Consider the following 19,930-nt stretch of genomic DNA (forward strand, 5'->3'; position numbering starts at 1 on the left):
AGGTGTTGTCTGATCTCCCAGTGTTTCTGGAATTTTCTGTTTTCTTTAAACTTTTTACTCCAGCATCTGCTGTTTTTATCTTTGTTTCTTGGCTGTTTCATTGTGACTTTGCCAAAATGAAGGATACATGTCATTTAAAAAACATACATTATACTGTAATGTATAGCAGAGGAACAGGTCCGTTGCTCACCATGGCTGCGCTAACCATAGTGCTAAATTAAATTTATCCCATCTGTTCTCATGTGGTTCATAGTCATAGTCATACTTTATTAATCCCGGGGGAAATTGGTTAACTGCGGAGCAACTGTAACCCGGCTGCATTCATATCCCTCCATTCCCTGCACGTGCATGTGTCTGTCTGAACGCCTCATAAATTTTTGCTACAGTATCTGCTTCTAACACCTCCCCTATTGGACAATTCCAAGCACCTACCACTCACTCTGTTTAAAAAAACAATACCGCCCCACAGATCTTTAAACTTTGTCCCTCTCACCTTCAAGCTATACCCTGTTGTATTTGACATTCCAGCTGGGGTGGATTCTATGTAACTAGTAATGCCTCTAATAATTTTATAAACTTCTACGAGGCCACCCTGCAGCTTCTAATGCTCAGGTGTCCCAACTCTCCTTATGGTTAATGCACTCCAATCCAGGCAAAATCCCAGTGAATCTCTCCCGCATTCTCTCCCAAAACCTACACATCATTTCTATCATGTGGTGACCATAAATGAACACAAATTTGGTCTGACTAAAGGTTGGAACATGACTTCCTGATTTTTGTACTCCATGCCCTGAAGGATCGAGGGACCAGAGTGTATACCTTCTTTACGACCATTATGTTGCCTCTTTCAGGGAGGTATGAACTTGCACCTTAGCCCTCTGAACATCCTGGGGGTCCTGCCATTTACTGTATTTGTTTCCCTTGCATTTGACATACAGAAATGCAAAACTTCACACCATTAAACTCCATTTGGCATTTCTCTGCTCTAAATCCCAACTAATTTATGTTCTATAGTATCCTTTGGGAAGTTTCCTATTGACAACTCTACCAATGTTTGTCATCTACAAACTTACGAATCACAGATCAGCACTGGTCACAAATGTCCAGGCAGAAAAAATATCCCTCTGCCACTACCCTCTGTCTTCTATGACCAGGCTAACTGTGGATCCAATGTATGAACTCTCTGTGGATTCTGTGTGATTTAATCCGGGCCAGCCTGCCATAAGAGATTTTGTCAAATGGTTTATTAAAGCCTATGGAGACAACATCTTTCCCACCCTAATGAATCATCTTCATCACTTCCTCAAAGAACATGAAATTTGTGACACATGGTCTCCCCCGCACAATGTGCCCTAACAAGATCATGCATTTTCAAATGTGAGTATATGCTGTCCCCAAGAATTTTCTCTGGTAATTTCTCCACCGCAGATGGAAGGCTCGCTAGTCTATTACTTCCTGGCTTGTCCCTGTGGCCCTCTAATACAAGGGAATAACATTGGTTATTCAAAATCAATTATTACTTTGCCAGTGACTAAAGAGGATACAAATCAATCTGTCAAGGCTCCAGGAATCTTCTCCGTTACTTCTCCAAGTTCCTTTGGAACCACCCAACAGGCCCTGGGTAAATTATCCCCTTTAATGCTTTTCGAGATGCCCAGCAGCTTGTAACATCAACATGCCCTAGAATATCAACATTCCCTGCCTATTCTCCTTGTCCTTCTCTGTGATGAACATCAATGTGAAGCACTCATTAATGACTTTGCCCATTTCCTTTGGCTCCAGGTATTGGCTCCTTTGTCTGTGAGTGGACCTACCCTTTCCCTTTCTCTTGTTTCAAAGATGCCAGCACAACTTTCAGTAACTCCAGTGTACTTCATAAAAAGCTTTTGCAAAAAAAATTAAGTAATTTCTTCCAACAGTGCGGTTAACCAAATTAGGTCCTCTGAGACTTATTTTCTTGTTCCCACACATAGTTCAACAACACTTAGTCTCTTGATTCTCTTTTGGTCTGTTTTTATTTCTGTGCTTTTATGTTTATCTATCATTGTATCTGTGAGAAAACATGAGTAAAGATGGCTTCTGGTCAGTATTGCAATACTGTAGAATAAAATGGTTTAAGAATTATTTTGATTTTGTTCCACCACTGGATTCGCCATTGCAGAGATTCCCAGAATGACCAAGTGTGGCAGACCACTATAGAGAGTTTCCTGCAAATGATCCAGCTTATTTTCTAAATAAGTAACTGCTATCAGTGGACAAACTTCTTTTACAACAATCCAACCATGCACATTCAAACTGCACCATGACACTGAAAATTGATTTAGTCCAGTAGTCTGTAAGCTAGTGGCAGGAAAAAAAAGTGATCATGAAAATTTTTTATTGTTACACACATATAACTTTTGTCCTTGCAAGAGATTTTCCCCACTTACTGTATTAACACTCACGACAGTTACACGGTTCCAGTCCCTAATCATAAATTTGGCTTCTTGGTAACTATATCCACTCCCACTACTTTTCCTTCTCTATCAGTCCTGGAAAAAGCACTACCAAAATACAAGTATTCTCATCTTCCTGAACGCTACTGTAACGCTGCAGGTGTTGAATTCTTCAATACCTCATTCATCTCATAATCAGCTGCTGTGCTGACCATCTTTTTCAATAGGCCCAACCTTCCCTCTGGCCCTCGAGGTATTTGAAAACGTGGGTGAAAATGATAACATTGATGCTTGCTTGATCCCCTTCCCACTAAACTCCTCGCCACTCAGCTTCTACTTCTTGCCTTTACAAAAGCTGCAGCTCTGCTTACCAACATCAGCAACTGCCATGCTCCCCCATTATCTTTCAGTGAACCTCTCACTAACGTCCATGTTCGATGTACAATGTACCTTTTGGGATTGCTCAGGGAGGCTGTCTTGGCCCTCTATGCTTCTCCTTATACATGCTCGCCTTAGGAATGTCATTAGAGAGCATAAACTTGATTTCCACAGTTATGCTGATTTCACAATTGCCTAACTCGGTTAAGCCTGATGATGATAACACCTTATTTTCTCTGATTTCTGCAATAAACAAATGGATGAGCAATACTTTCCTAAAATTAGAAGATAAGACTGAAATACTTCTGGTTGGTCCCAAAGCTAAAAGACATAAACTTGATAAAATTCCCTTGTAAAATCAGAAGTAACTAGTCTGGGTGTTCTTCTTGATTCAGATTTGGATTTTAAATCCCTCATAAAGGAAGTGACCAGAGCAGCATTTCTACACTTGAGAAATATTGCAAAGGTGTGTTAATTTCTATCACGGAATGCTGCTGAAAAGCTAAATCATGCCTTTATATAGAATGGAGTAGATTACTGCAATTTACTTATTACTGGCCTTCCAAAGCAATATATTGACAAAGCAGCAACTCATTCAGAACGCCACTGCTGGGCTTTTAAACAAAACCAGGATGAGGGGGGAATTTATCATTCCTGTGCTAGCTACTTTGCAGTGGCTTCCTGTATTGAATCTTTTAGAACTGATTTTAAAGCTCTCTTACTTGCCTTTAAATCTCTCAATAGTCTGGGACTAGAGTACATCACATAATTATTTTTGTTTTATATTGCTGCTCAAGTTCTTAGCTCCTCTTCTCTGACCTCTTAGATTTAAACAATCTGCCTAAAAAGATTATTGGTAGGTCAGCTTTTTTGAACTATGCTCCTAAACTGTGGGATTCAATTGCTAAAACTGTAAGGGATACTGACGCAGTTGACACTTTTAAATGCCAGCTCAAAACCTATTTATTTAACCTTGCTTTTAACTAACATCTTTTTGTCTTTTATTTCCATGTTTATTTTTATTCATGTTTGTACTTTTACCCCATTGTTAAAGCACTGTGAACTACATTTGTATAAATAAAAGTTTTTCTTGATATCAAGTTACTGGAACAGAAGGTTGAACAATGCTGAATACGAGTTCAAATCTCACCATGGTGCCCAGCAAATTTGTATTTTGAAATTTCATTAAATCATTTGTTTATAACCAGCCAGTCTCAGTAACATTGATGTTAATATTTCAAGCAAAGAATTGTTTTGACTATATCTGATATGGCTCGCACGTGATACTGGACAGTCCTCTTTCAATCCCACTGAAGTGGCCTAGCAATGCATTTAGTTTCATCAAAACCACCGCGGCAAAACAAAAACAGGCAGTACTATTTTAACACTGATTTCAGATAGCAAAGTTGAATTCAGCACACTTAGATTTAGGAAGTTTCCCCGTGTAAACGTAACACCTGGAGATAGGTGTCGAAACTGGAACAGTTATCCTGTGGACTAATCAGCCAACAGGACAACACTGTTATACTTAAAGAAAAAATTAATGTCCCAGATTCCATCAGTGTTATATCTGCATATGTCTTTTCCAAGGCAAGGTAGGTTCACTAGAGCTGCTGGTGTAATGGGGTACAGGTGGGAGTGAATGGCCTTGAACATCCTCAACATTTATTCCAGATCACATGATAACAATAGGAAGATGGGGTTATCGAGTTCCAGAGGTGTGAGGTAATGTTAAAGCTATATAAGACCTTAGTTAGACCCCCACTTGGAGTACTGTGTTCAGTTCTGGTCACTTCACTACAGGAAGGATGTGGATACTATAGAGAGAGTGCAGAGGAGATTTACAAGGATGTTGCCTGGATTGGAGAGCATGCCTTAGGAGAATAGGTTGAGTGAACTTGACCATTTCTCCTTAGACCGATGGAGGATGAGAGGTGACCTGATAGAGGTGTATAAGATGATGAGAGGCATTGATCGTGTGGATAGCTGGAGGCTTTTTCCCGGGGCTGAAATGGCTAACACGACAGGGCATAGTTTTAAAGTGCTTGGAAGTAGGTACAGAGGGGATGTCGGGGGTAGGTTTTTCACACAGAGTGGCAGATACAATAGGGTATTTTAAGAGACTCTTAGATAGGTACATGGAGCTTAGAAAGATAGAGGGCTATGTGGTAGGGAATTTCTAGGCAGTTTCTAGAGTTGGTTACATGGTCAGTACAACATTGTGGGCTGAAGGGCCTGTAATGTAGATTTCTATGTTCTATGGTCTATAAGGAATAAATGAAATTCTGCAGATGCTGAAAATCCAGTGCGACTCTCACAAAATGCTGGAGGAACTCAGCAGGTCAGGCAGCATCTGTGGAAAGGAATAAATAGTCGATGTTTCAGGCTGAGACCCTTCAGGATTGGAAAGAAAGGGGGAAGAAGGCTGAATAGGAAGGTGGGGGGAGGGAAGGAGTACAAGCTAAGAAAGTGATAGGTGAGGTCAGGTGGGTGGGGGAGGGATTGAAGTAAGAAGCTTGGAGATGGCAGGCAGTAAAGGTAAAGGGCTGGAAAAGAAGCAATCTGAGAGGAGAGTGGACCATGGGAGACAGGGAAAGAGGAAGGCACCAAGGGGAGGTGATAGGTGGGGAGAAGAGAAAAGTTAAGAGTGGGGAATCGAAGAAAAGGGAAAGGGGAGGGGGAAAATTACTGAAAGTTGGAGAAATCGATATTCAGGTCATCAGACTGGGGATAGAATACGAGGTGTTGCTCCTGCAACTTGAGAGTGGCCTCATCGTGGCAATAGAGGAGGCCAAGGGCCAACTTGTTGGAATGGGCATGAGGATTGGAACTAAAATGTTTGGCCCCCGGGAAATCCTGCAGTCCCCGAATCTACGCTGGATCTCACCAATATAGAGGAGGCCATATAGAGAGCAATGGATACAGTGGACGACCCCAACAGATTGACAGGTGAAGTGTTGCCTCACTTGGAAGGACCGTTTGGGGCCTGAGTGGAGCTGAGGGAGAAGATGAATGGGCTGTGTAGTACTTCTACCACTTGCAGGGTGGGAGATGAGTGCCAGAAGGGAGATTAGTGGCGGGGGAATGAATGGACAAGGGAATTGTAAAAGTGGAGAGTGTGGTGGAGGTAAAGATGTGGTACAATCCCACTGAAGATGGCGAAAATCGCAGACAATGATTGCAGGATGAGCTGGATGCGGAGACTCATGGGGTGGTAGGTGAGGACAAGAGGATCTCCCTCCTTGTTATGGCGGTGGGAAGATGGGTGAGGGGGCACGTCCGGAAAATGGAGGAGGAAGGGAAACTGTTCTTTGAAGAAGGAGGACGTCCTGGAAAGGAAAGCATCATCTTGGGTACGGGTGCAGCGGAGACGAAGGAACTGAGAAAAGGGAACGTCATTTTTACAGGAAACAGGGTGGAAAGATGTATAGTCAAGATAGCCATGGGAGTATGTAGGTTTATAAAAGATAATGGTGGAGAGCTTGTCTCTAGAGATGGAGACAGAGATCGAGAAAGGAAAGGGCAGGTGTCAGAAATGGACCAAGTGAGTTTAAGGGCAGGGCGGAAGCAAAGTTGATGAAAATGACGAGCTCAGCATGGGTGCATGAAGCAGCAACAATGCAGTTATCAGCAAGTGCAGAAAGATTTGGGGACATTACCATGGAAAGCTTGGAATCTGCACTGTTCCACATAGCCAGCGAAAAGGCAGGTCTGGCTGAGGCCCATGGTCGTGCCCATGGCTTCACCATGAGTTTGGAAAAGTGGGAGGAACTGAAAAAGAAATTAAGGGTGAGGATCAATTCCACCAGATGGAGGAGACTGGTGGTGGAGAGGAACTGGTTGAGTCCGTTGCCGAGAAAGAAATGGCGAGCTTTAAGGCCTTCTTGATGGGGGAAGAGAAGTGCTTAGGGACTAAGCATCTATGGTGAAAATGAGACCATCAGGGCAAGAGAATTGAAAGTTGTTGAGGAGATCGAGAGGATGTGATGTGACAGAGGTGGGAAAGAACTGAACCAAGGATGATAAAATGGAGTTTGAGGTACGGGGACATGAGTTCAGTGGGGCAGACAGAAAGAGTGGGAGAAGGAAACCACCTCCAGATTATCACCTATGGACCTCCTTCAGCTGCTGAGTTTGTCCTTCTCTGTCGGAAGAAGTACTGAGAGCATCAAAGGCAAAGATGTACTCTGGATAGGACTTCAGATGTTATAAATAAATTAGCCTGGTAACACTAACTGAGCTGACTGGTTCTTCAAAAATATGGCTGCCATACCGAAGCACTGAGGAACCTACTTGACTTGATTTATCTACAGCAAGAACATTTGTCCACGACAGGAATGGGAGGAATGACCAATTCGAAAGTCAACTGGGAGATCAATATCTATCTTTGCATGAAGGAGGGTCTCCATTGTGTTGTATTGCATTGATACCGTACTGAATTGGTGAGATCCAAATCAGAAACAGTAGTATAAAACTGGTAATCCCTGGAAGCACCCTGGCTAATCAGTAGGAGCAGAAATGAACTCTCCCGCAATCGGTAAAGTGTGATTTGCTATATTTATCACTACTATTACCATCAAGCCAGAAGACCAACCATTGAAGGTTCAAAGGCTTTCTGGAAGCAGCCTGGATCTCCCTGAAGAAACTCCAACATATGACCATATTGTTAATAAAGTCCAACATAAATAGCTAGCAGTGGTAATAAGGTCCAACATATTCATCATCACTATCTGCAACAAGCAGAGTTAAGGCTGAGGTATTGGTAATCATTTTCGGTTAAAAATATCTTCAGCCTTCAACAATCTGATGCACTCAACATTATATCAAAGAAATTAACCATCAGATATTGGTCATAGGGGTTCAGCATTAAATAACATTGTGCCTAAGCTGCTGAAGACCCTTACTGAGCTAGTTAGCTATATATACTGTATCTGGGAAATTTTCTACCTTGTAACCTCATGAATATCAAACTGTCCATATAATTACAGCCCAATCACTCTTTTCTCAGTAAAGCAGTGATGTTAGGTTGTTAACAGTGGCATTTGCTTATCAAAAATCATTTCACCAGTGTTCAGTTTAAGGTTAGTCAGAACGACTCTGCTTTAGACCTCATTATAGCTTTTGTCCAAAGAAGGCCTTAACATCAAGTCTGCCAGTTCATGCCCAGTCCCACTAGAGCGTTTCCTTAGAATCGTCCATCTACAGTGTATGGTCTCTTTAACAAAACTTGTCAAATCCCTCATAGCAATGACAAAAGGGAATTAGTTCTCAGCACCTCTGTAACAATTGATATAATCACCACCATCCTTTAACTTTTAATATCTATTTCTTTCACTGAACATTTACGTGCAATTGGCTATACTTGTCACCATGACATTCTTTTTTTCCAAACATATGCATAAATTCATGATTTCCAAATAAAATTCACTTAAGCAGAAAATTAAGCCATGAGTTAGTACTATGTGAAGTCATTGGTGTCACTGAGAAAGAAGTTTGAAATAAATTAATATCGAAGTACTTACATGTCACCATATACTACCCTGAGATTTATTCTCTTGTGGGCATTCATAGTAAACAGAAAGAAACACTATGGAATGAATGACATGACAGAGATGGATAAACAACCAATGTGCAAAACAGCAAACTGTGCAAATATAAAATGAAAAGAAAAAATAAATAAATGCTGGCTTGCAAACACGAGGAAATCTGCAGATGCTGGAATTTCAAGCAACACACATAAAAGTTGCTGGTGAACGCAGCAGGCCAGGCAGCATCTCTAGGAAGAGGTACAACCGACGTTTCGGGCCGAGACCCTTCGTCAGGACTAACTGAAAGAAGAGCTAGTAAGAGCTCTACTATCTCTTCTTTCAGTTAATCCTGATGAAGGGTCTCGGCCCGAAACGTCGACTTTACCTCTTCCTAGAGATGCTGCCTGGCCTGCTGCGTTCACCAGCAACTTTTATGTGTGTTAAATGCTGCCTTGCCCTGCATCTCGTCCATTTCCCAAACATCCAGGTTCACCCCATCTTCCAGCCACCTGAACAGTGATAGAGTTCCTCTCCGTCCTTAACTCATCATCCTCCACACCTTCCACCAACTCCAAAGGGATCCTACTACCAAATATATCTTTACCTCCCTCCTCCGCTTTTCAGTGATTCCCTTGTCCATTTGTTCGTCCCCACTAATCCACCCCCCCCCCCCCCCCACTGGCTCTTAATCCTGCAAGCAGCCAAAATGCTATACCTGCCCATTCACTTCCTCCCTCAATTCCAATCAGGGCCCCAAACAGTCTTTCCAGGTGAGACAACACTTTAACTGTGAATCTGCTGGGGCTCCGCCTATTGTGCCCATTGTGGCCTCGTCCACATTGTCATAGTCATAGTCATACTTTATTGATCCCGGGGGAAATTGGTTTTCGTTACAGTTGCACCATAAATAATAAATAGTAATAGAACCATAAATAGTTAAATAGTAATACGTAAATTATGAAATAAGTCCAGGACCAGCCTATTGGTTCAGGGTGTCTGACCCTCCAAGGGAGGAGTTGTAAAGTTTGATGGCCACAGGCAGGAATGACTTCCTATGACGCTCAGTGCTGCATCTCGGTGGAATGAGTCTCTGGCTGAATGTACTCCTGTGTCCACCCAGTTCATTATGTAGTGGATGGGCGACATTGTCCAAGATGGCATGCAACTTAGACAGCATCCTCTTTTCAGACACCACCGTGAGAGAGTCCAGTTCCATCCCCACAACATCACTGGCCTTACGAATGAGTTTGCTGATTCTGTTGGTGTCTGCTACCCTCAGCCTGCTGCCCCAGCACACAACAGCAAACATGATAGCACTGGCCACCATAGACTCGTAGAACATCCTCAGCATCGTCCAGCAGATGTTAAAGGACCTCAGTCTCCTCAGGAAATAGGGACGGCTCTGACCCTTCTTGTAGACAGCCTCAGTGTTCTTTGACCAGTCCAGTTTATTGTCAATTCGTATCCCCAGGTATTTGTAATCCTCCACTATGTCCACACTGACCCCCTGGATGGAAACAGGGGTCACCGGTACCTTAGCTCTCCTCAGGTCTACCACCAGCTCCTTAGTCTATTTCACATTAAGCTGCAGATAATTCTGCTCACACCATGTGACAAAGTTTCCTACCGTAGACCAGTACTCAACCTCATCTCCCTTGCTGATGCATCCAACTATGGCAGAGTCATCAAAAAACTTCTGAAGATGACAAGACTCTGTGCAGTAGTTGAAGTCCGAGGTGTAAATGGTGAAGAGAAAGGGAGACAAGACAGTCCCCTGTGGAGCCCCAGTGCTGCTGATCACTCTGTCGGACACACAGTGTTGCAAGCACACGTACTGTGGTCTGCCAGTCAGGTAATCAAGAATCCATGATACCAGGGAAGCATCCACCTGCATCGCTGTCAGCTTCTCCCCCAGCAGAGCAGGGCGGATGGTGTTGAACACACTGGAGAAGTCAAAAAACATGACCCTCACTGTGCTCGCTGGCTTGTCCAGGTGGGCGTAGACACAGTTCAGCAGGTAGACGATGGCATCCTCAACTCCTAGTCGGGGCTGGTAGGCGAACTGGAGGGGATCTAAGTGTGGCCTGACCATAGGCTGGAGCTGCTCCAGAACAAGTCTCTCCAGGGTCTTCATGATGTGGGACGTCAATGCCACTGGTCGGTAGTCATTGGTGAGACCTGTCATAATTTGGGGGACCACTTCATAGAGCACCCCTGCCAGATACTTTAATTTCCATTCCCATCTGACATGTTGGACCATAGCCTTTTCTCGTGCTAAGATGAGGCCATGCTAAGGGTGGAAGAGCAACACGGCTTGGGTAGCCTCCAACCTGAGGCTTCCAGTAAAAAATGTCCCTCCCCACCCCTCCCCCTTCTTCTGTTCCCCACACTGGCCACTCACCTCTTCTCACCTGCCTATCACCTCCTTGTGAATCCCTTCTTTCCTTTTCTCCTATGATCCACTCTCCTCTCCTCCCCGCCCCCTAGCCCTTTACCTTTCCTACCCACCTGACTTCACCCATCCTCTTCCAGCTATCCTCTTCCCCCCTTTCTTTCCAGTCGTGAAGAAGGGTTGCAGTCTGAAACGTAAACTGTTTATTCCCTCCAGCATTTTGTGAGCTGCAATAATAAATGAAATAAGCGATAAATATCGAGTCCTTAGAAGGTTGTGGGATCAGTTCAGTGTTGGAGTGAGTGAAGTTATCCCCTCTGGTTCAAGATGGTTGAGGGGTAATAACTGTTCCTGAACCCCCCCCCCCCCCCATGTAGGACGTAAGGCTCCCGTACCTTCTTCCTGATGGCAGCACGGCCTAGATGGTGGGGGTCATTGACATTGGAAGCTGCTTTCCTGCGACAACGCTCCACATAAATGTGCGCAATGGTGGGGAGGGCTTTACCTGTGATAGACTGGACTGTATCCACTACTTTTTGTAGTTTTGTTTAGTTCAAGGGCATTGGTGTTTCCATACCAGGCCGTGATGCAACCAGTCGGTATACTCGCCAGCGCGCATCTGCAAAAGTTTGTCAAAGTTTTTGATAGTCATGATTTTTGAATCTTAATTACCCCCCCCCCCCCCCCCATCGGAGGCAAGGTTTGTGAAAAGGATGGCGAGGCACTGGAATGGGCATCGGTAAAACTAGTCACGCATCCACCAACCTCCCCGTCCCGAAACCGGAGGGGCAGGGTGGGGCCGGCGCTCTGGCCAATCAGAAGGCGGAACTGGAAGACTGGCCAATCAGAAGTTGGGGATCGCAGGCAGCCTGTCCAATGAGAGGACAGCCCGGCAAGGTGCGGAGCTCCGAGTTGGCCGCTCCGGGGACTCGTGCTGAGAGTCGGAAATTGTGCTGTTTGCACTGTGTTATGAATTAGCTTGGTGGAGGTGAGATGAACCACCGTCCCTGGGCGAGCAGCGGGTAATAGTGAGGCCTGGCCTGGCCTGTGGGGGCCAGTGGGTCGGCGGCACACGTCGGGCCGAGATAGGTCGAGGGGGGATGGGCTGGAGTAGGGAGCGTGGTCCTGCTGCGGGCTGGAGCAGAGAACGGATTTGGGGCTTCACTCTGAATGGTAAAGGGTTGGACATGGGGTGAAATGAGAAGCTGCCATTCGACAGACCTGGGATGTGAAAGAGTTGGGGGCTGTCAATGTTTGCTATGAGATGGGGGTGCAGTCAGAATCTGGTACTGACCTGATCTGGGATAAGATGCAGTGAAAGTGTATAATAGGTGGGTGGGTGGACTGGAGATTGTACATTCAAAACACTTTTTTAAAAAATATTGAAAACTAAGAATTTAGTTGAGAGTCATATTTTAAATATTACTTAATTTAAACCACAATATGGAAGTCGAATAGCTTGTTTGCCCGAGAGGCATTGTAAATGAAGAACCCTGGTGAGATATTCATCATTTTTTGTGGAAGTGAGATATTTAACTTCTGGCGGATGCAGTACTATCCTGAGGATATTACTTATGAGTGGTGCTTTTTTGAACAAAATAATTTGATTGAAAAGCAATTTTACTAGGCAAAATCTTCCTAAATGTTCTGCAGGAGAACTCTAATAAAACAATTTATGATGAACTCCATAAGCTTGGTAAAATGAGATGTTTTAATGAGTGACTAAAAACCATAGAATAAAAAGTTAGGATGTGAATTCTGCACTTTAGGACTTTGGCATCTAAAAACAGTGGGAATGACGTTCTGAAGGCAAGACAGTTGTACAGTTAGTGAAGCCATTGCCTCACAGCGCCAGAGACTGAGGTTCAATCCTGACTCTGTGGATTTCGTATTTTTTTTTTTCCCTGTGACTGCATGGAGTTCTTTGCATTGCAAAGATTGGGGTTCATGCTGTAACACACTGCTTAATTGTGGAACAGTTAGATTTAGGGACAGGAGGAATGCATCTTTTTGAAGGTTAGATCTCTGAAGAAGACTGGAGGGAATTGCATGGAGGTTGGTGGGTTTGGAAAAGAAGGTACCATTTTATAAATTATTACATTGCTTATCTAGGAATCAATGTTGACCAGGAAGTACATAGTGCTGGATGAATGAATTTGTGTATTTTAGGACACTGGCAGCTGAATTTTGGATGTCTTCAAGTTTATAGAAGCTGGATTGAAAGAAGTCAGTAAGTAAAATATTAAATCTTAAAGTAACAAAAGCATAGTTGAGTTTTAGCTGCAGGGATCAAAGTTCAAAGTAAATTTATTATCAAAGCATATATATGTCACCATGAGATTTAATTTTCTTGCAGCCATACTCAATAAATTCATGATAGAATGACAACCATAATAAAATCAATGAAAGACCACACCAACTTGGGCATTTAACCAGTGTCTAAAAGACATCAAACTGTACAAATACTAAAAGAAAGAAATAATCATAATATTAAATAAATAAGCAAAAAATGTCAAGAACACGAGATGAAACGTCCTTGAAAGTGAGTCCATAGACTGTGGGAGCATTTCAATGATGGGGCAAGTGAGTTATCCCCTTTGGTTCAAGAGCCTGTCCCTGAACCTGGTGGTGTGAGTCCTGAGGCTCCTGTATCACCTTCCTGATGGTAGCGGCGAGAAGAATGCACAGGTGGCTGGGTCCCTGAAGATGGATGCTGCTTTCCTATGACATTGTTTCTGTAGATGCGCACAATGGTGGGGAGGGCTTTAGTCATGAAGGACTGGGCTGTATCCACTGCTTTTTTTGTAGGATTTTCCATTCAGGGCTGTTTCCATACCAGGCTGTGATACAGCCGGTCAATATACTCTCTACTACACATCCATAGAGGTTTGTCAAAGTTTTAAATGTCATGCTGATTCTTCACCAACTCCTAAGGAAGTAGAGGCATTGCCTTGCCTTCTTCCTAATTGCACTTGTGTGCTCGCCCCAGGACAGGACCTCCAAAATAATAACACCCAGGAATTTAAAGTTGCTGACCCTCTCCACCTTCGACCTCTGGTTTCCTCTTCCTGAAGTCGATAGTCAGCTCCCTAGTCTTGTTGACATTGAGTAAGAGGTTGTTATAGCACCACTCAGCCAGAATTTCAGTCTCCCTCCTATATGCTGATACACCACCACCCTTGATTCACCATACGGCGCTGGTGTGATCAGCAAACTTGAGTATGACATTGGAGCTGTGCTTAGCCACATGGTCATAAGTGTAAAGTGAGTAAAGCAGGGGACTATGCACACAGCCTTCTCGTGCATCAGTGCTGATGGAGATTATGGAGGAGAAGTTGTTGCCAATCCGAACTGACTGGGGTCTTGCAAGTGAGGAAATCCAGGGTCCAATTGCACAAGGAGATATTGAGGCCAAGGTCTTAAAGCCTATGAATTAGTTTTGAGTGGCTGATGGTATTGAATGCTGAAATGTAGCTGATAAAGAGCATCCTGATGTATGCATCTTTGCTGTCCAGATGTTTTAGGGTTGAGTGAAGAGCCAGTGAAATGGCATGTGCTGTGAACCTGTTACTCTGGTAGACAAATTAGAGTGGATCCAATTTGCTTCTCAGGCAGGAGTTGATATGTTTCATCACAGTGGATGTAAGTACTCCTGGATAATAGTCATTGAAGCAGGTTACCACATTCTTCCTTGACACCGGTATAATTGAAGCCTGCTCGAAGCAGATGGGTACATCAGACTGCAGAAGTGCGATGTTAAAAATCGCACTGAACACTCCAGCCAGCTGGTTGGCTCGGGTCTTTAGTACTTGGCCGGGATCCCATCTGGGCCAGATGCTTTTCGTGGGTTCACCCTCACATGTCAGCTTCAGAGACTGAAATCACATGATCATTGGGAGGTGTGGGAGTTCATGATGGTTCCTCCATGTTTTGATGGTCACTAGCTCATCTGGAAGCAAAGCCCTATGCTGCTTGATTTAACTTTATAAGAGGTGATATTATTCATGCCCTGCCACAACTGTCGAGTATCCTTCATTGATTCAAGTTTAGTCAGGGATTACCACTTTGCCTGTGACTTTTCTGGAGATCGTACCTGGACCGCTTGTAACTTCCTTGGTCTCCAGACTTAAATGTCTCTGATCTGGCCCTCAGCAAGTTTCGGATCTCATGGTTCATCCAGGGCTTCTGATTGAGGAAGACTCTGAATGATTTTGTGGCGACGCACTCATCTACAACTGCTGTAATAAAGTCTGTGACAACCATGGTGTAATCATTCAGATCTACGGATGAGGGCTCGAACACGGCCCAGTCCCCTGATCTGAAGCAATCCCAGAGCTTCTCCTCTGCTTTCTGCGACTACCCCTCTGTTGTCCAAATCTCTGGAGCTTTGCTCTTTAATGTCTACCTGTACGCAGTTTGGTCCATCCTGTGAGTGGACTGTGGGATGTCCTTAGTCTATGGAAATAGATGGCAGGATATGAAGTCAAAACCAAATTTATTGTCATAGGCAAGAGTACATATCCAGATGTGGGTGCAGTGAAAAACTAACCTGAAGTAGCATCACAGCTGCATGGTGACAGACTCAACTTTCACAAGAAAAAGGGAACAAACATGAATTCTGCACAATTTTTGCAAGAAAACACAATTATTTTTAACGTCCATTGTAGTGCAAAGAGCTCGTAGTGTTGTTATGAGGTAATTGTTAGGGCTGTGCAGGCTCCTCCTGGAGCCGAATGGTTGAAGAGAAGTACCTGTTCCAAAACCGGATAGTATAGGGTTCTGCGTCTCTTGCGTGGACCCGATGGTGATGGTGGGTGTCTTTGGTAGATGTTTCTTTTTCTTGAGGTAGTGCCTCAAGTAGATACTAGCAATGACTGGGAGGGATGTGCTTGAGATGTATTGGTCTGAGTCCATGGCTCAGCTTCTTGTGTTCCTGCACATTTGAATTGCTTTAAAACACCATAATGCTAGTGATCAGGATACGTAGATCATCTGTAGGAGCTTGTCAGAGTGTTCTGTAACATGATGAACCTACTAAGGAGGTAAAGGTGCCTTCTTTATGCCTCCTCTACATTGACGAGACCCACCGTAAACTGGGTGACCGCTTCATCGAATACCATCCGGCACAAGTGAGACTTCCTGGTGGCCGAGGACTTTAATTCCAATTCCCATTCCTGTTCTGACGGGTCAGTCCGTGGCTGCCTCTTGTGTCAAGGTGAGGTCGCCTTATGTTCCGTCTGCATAGCCTTCAACCTGATGGCATGAGTATTGATTCCTCCTTCCGGTAAACAAATTTTAAACCCCCCCCCCCCCCATTCCCCACTCTGACCTCTTCTCACCTGTCTATTGCTTCCCCTTGCATCCCCTCCTGCTCCCCTTTCTCCAATGGTCCACTCTCCTTTCCTATCAGATTCCTCCTTCTTCAGTCTTTGACTTTTCCCATGCACCTGGTTTCACCGATCACCTTCCAGTTAGCCTCCTTCCCTCCCCACTCCTTTTTTTTTTATTCTGGCATCTACCCCCCCCCCCCCACCTTTCTTCTCAGTCTTGAAGAAGGGTCTCAGACAATCTACTCATTTCCATAGATGCTGCCTGACCTGCTGAATTCCTCCAGCGTTTTGTGTGTGGTGTTCTCGTTATGTGCTTGGCTCATGAAAGGCCATCTGATACGTTAACATCCAGGAAATTAAAGCTGCAGACCCTCTCTACTACTGATTTTCCCATCAAGTAGACCGGTGCATGTTTGGCCTCCTGCTCCTTCCTGGAGTCAACAATCAGTTCTTTAGTTTTACTGGCCTTGAGAGAGATGTGGTGTTGCTGCACTCCACTCAACCAGGTGTGCTGTTTCCCTCCTTTATGCCGACTCGCCACCAAACGCGATTTGTCTTACAACAGTGGTGTCACAGGTGAATTTGCGTATGGCATTGGAGATGTTCTTAGCCGCATGCTGTGTGTGTAGGCAGCAGAGCAGGGGTTAAGCATGCAGCCTTGAGATGCACCTGTGCTGATGAATTGTGAAAGACAAATCTGATTCCAGTAAGGTACCAAGGCTGGATAAAGTTTGAATACAGAGCATAAAACATAACACACTGTAGGCTGTCAGCCCAATGAGGTTGTGCTGACCTTATATCCTATTCGAAGATCCATGCCTTTCCTCCTATATAGCCCTCCACTTTTCATATCGCCCCAGAGAGAAAAACCCTAGCTTGCTCAACCTGTTTTCATAAGGCATGCCCTCTAGTCCTGGTAGCAACCTTTTAAATCTCCTCTGGGCTATCTCTAAAGCTCCCACATTCTTCCTACAATAAGGAGACCAGGACTGAACGCAATATTCCAAAGGAGAGAAAATCTGGTGCTGGAAGTCAAAGTAATACACACAAAACGCTGGAGGAACTCAGCAGGCTAGGCAGCATCTATGGAAAAGAGTAAACAGTCGACGTTTCAGGCTGAGACCCTTCGGGCTGAAAAAGAGATTAGAAGTCAAGAGTGAGAAGGTGGGAGGAGGAGAGGGAAAGGTATAAGGGTGATAGGTGAAACCGGGAGAAGGGGAGGGGTGAAGTAAAGAGCTGGGAAGTCGACTGGTGAAAGAGATATAGGGCTGGAGAAGGGGGGATCTGATGGGAGGGGACAGAAGGCCATGGAAGAAAGGGAAGGGAGGAGCACCAGAGGGAGGTGATGGACAGGGAAGGAGATAAGGTGAGAGAGGGAAATAGGAATGGGGAATGGTGAAGGAAAGGGGACGGTGGGGGGGCAGTTACCTGAAGTTTGAGAAATTGATGTTCATGCCATCATTTTGGAGGCTACCCAGGTGGAATATAAGATGTTGTTCGTCCACCTTGAGTATGGCTTCATCGCGATAGAGGAGGCCATAGACTGACATGCTGAAATGGGAAGTGGCCACTGGGAGATTCTGCTTTTTCTGATGGATGGGGCGTATGTGTTCAGCAAAGCGGTCTTCCAATCTACTTCAGGTCTCACTGATAGACAGGAGGCCACACTGGGTGCACCGGATACAGTAGATGACTGCAACAGATCTCACCTGGAAGGACTGTTTGGGGCCCTGAATGGTAGCGAGGGAGGTGGTGTAGGGGTGGGTGTGGCACTTATTCCGCTTGCAAGGATAATTGCCAGGAGGGAGATCAATGAGGTGGGGGGTGGAACGAATGGGCAAGGGAGTTGTGTAGGGAGCGATTCCTATTGAAAATGGAAAGTTGGGGGGGTGGGAAAGGTTGGTGATGGGATCCTGTTGGAGATGGTGGAAGTTGCGAAGAATTATGAACTGGACACAGAGGCTGAAGGGGTAGTAGATGAGGACAAGAGGAACCTTGTCCCTGGTGGGTTGGGTGGATGGAATGGTGGCAGAGGTGTGTGAAATGGAAGAGATGCATAGATGAGGGTAGCGTTGATGGTGGAGAAAGGAACACCCCTTTCTTTGAAGAAGGAAGACATCTCATTAGTTTTGGAATGGAAAACTTCATCCTGAGAGCAATATTCCAAGTGTGGTCTAACCAGGATTTTCTAGAGCTCATGGTTTTTGAACTCCATCCCTGACTAATGAAGGCCATCACACCATGTGCCTTTTTAACAACTCTATCAACCTGAGCAACAACTGTGAGGGGTGTGGATGTGGGCGTGGACCCCCAAGACCTCTTTGTTCCTTCACACTGCCATTAACCTGTGTCTTGCCTTCAAGTTTGAATATTTCCGAAATGAATCACTTCACACTTTTCCAAGTTGAACTCCGTCTGCCAGTTCTCAGCCCAGCTCTACTTCCTGCTTGGCTCACCTGTAAACATTTTTCAAGTAGAATAATCGAGTTGGTGCTATTATTGAGTCATGATGAGACTGTGAAAAGTTGTTTTAAGTTTTCCTGCTTTGAGGGTCAAGTTCTGCACAGTCAACTTCCCAATAATCCATAAAGCTGTAGAAACAGTCATTAGTTTTGTCATCTAGCAATGACAGCACTGCATTCACCTGCTTTACAATGTTCAGTTTGATTGAAGTCACTCAGAGGTTCAAAGGTTCATTTATTATCAAAGTATACAACTCTGATATTCTTCTTCTCCAGATAGCCACGAAACCAAGAAAAAAAAGGGCAACAGCACAGTCCCCAAATCCCCCTTGCCTGCCCAAAAAAAAAGCAAAAGATTGGGCAAAGAACAGAGAATATAGTAAACTAAAAGACTGAACAACAAGTCCTTACTGCAAGTCCATATCCATATCTAAAGTGCAGAAAAGCTCGGTAACATTCTTTGGGCACAGAGGCAGGCCATATAGTCTGCCCCCTCTGGTAGCGTAGCGGAGCGATCCCACCAGCAATCAAAAGGCAGGCAGCCTGTGCTCACCTTGTGCATTTGCCGCAATGTTTCGGTCTCCCTCATTGCTTTAATTGGTGAAATGGCGTTGAGTATCTTGAACATCTTTGTAGCACCTGTAATGGAGTTAGAGCTATTACTGAAGTCCTACAAAAGGTTTAGAGTCTTTTTGCTTATTATTATCAACACTTATTGGTTTATTACCATTTAAAATACCATCTTTACCTATTCTGCTGCAAATGAAATAACTTCATGGTTTTCTTGTCCATTTCCTCAAGGTTTTCTGCATCCGCTTACCAGATTCTGTATTTTTCTCACAGCTTTCATTCCCACCAAGAACATGAGAAATAGCAGTAGGTTTTGAGTTACTTATTTATATAATCCAGATTTATAACCATAATTGACTATCTTAAGTAAATTTTCCTGAAGTTTAGGCTGATACCATGGCTTTGAAGCACAATAAGGGTGACGGAACTGTTCCAATGAAATCCACTGAATTCTTTGAGAAAGTAAGTTGCTCTTTTTCTTTGTTCTAATGTGCTAAAGAAAATGTTGCTATTTTCCAGCATTATATGTTATGTCATCAAATATTCCATGGGAGCAAGAATTAGAAAAAGGGCTAAAGTGGGACAATCTGTGAATGTTGGAATTGAGTTTGGGGAAGAAAGTTTGATCTTTTCCTAATGGATAGAGACTAGCTGCTGTGGAGACAGTGATAATGAGTGTATGTATGTAAAGTACTGTAAGATAACAGTGAGATACTCTACATATAAAAGTCATAAAGACCATTAGCATTTATCACAAGGCAATTAGAAGGTGAAGGAGGGGAAGTGGTGCTTCAGTTATTGAAAGTCAAAGTGAAATTATTATCAAAGTTTGTAC

The 19,930-nt window shown here is 44.1% G+C and overlaps 1 protein-coding gene across 1 annotated transcript in view; it reads left to right on the forward strand.

Moving 5' to 3' along the window:
- The first annotated feature begins 11,645 nt into the window (after window positions 1–11,645).
- The window catches only part of LOC140202325 (glycerol-3-phosphate acyltransferase 1, mitochondrial-like), a 58,858-nt gene continuing 50,573 nt past the window's right edge, over window positions 11,646–19,930 (forward strand). The window contains exons 1-3 of the mRNA XM_072267232.1: window positions 11,646–11,721; window positions 12,903–12,963; window positions 19,478–19,557. Coding sequence (XP_072123333.1) covers window positions 19,492–19,557 — 66 coding nt within the window. The 5' untranslated portion in view covers window positions 11,646–11,721; window positions 12,903–12,963; window positions 19,478–19,491. The remainder of the gene's footprint in view (window positions 11,722–12,902; window positions 12,964–19,477; window positions 19,558–19,930) is intronic.

The sequence above is a fragment of the Mobula birostris genome, chromosome 8 (assembly GCF_030028105.1).
Source record: "Mobula birostris isolate sMobBir1 chromosome 8, sMobBir1.hap1, whole genome shotgun sequence".
Classification (NCBI taxonomy): domain Eukaryota; kingdom Metazoa; phylum Chordata; class Chondrichthyes; order Myliobatiformes; family Myliobatidae; genus Mobula; species Mobula birostris.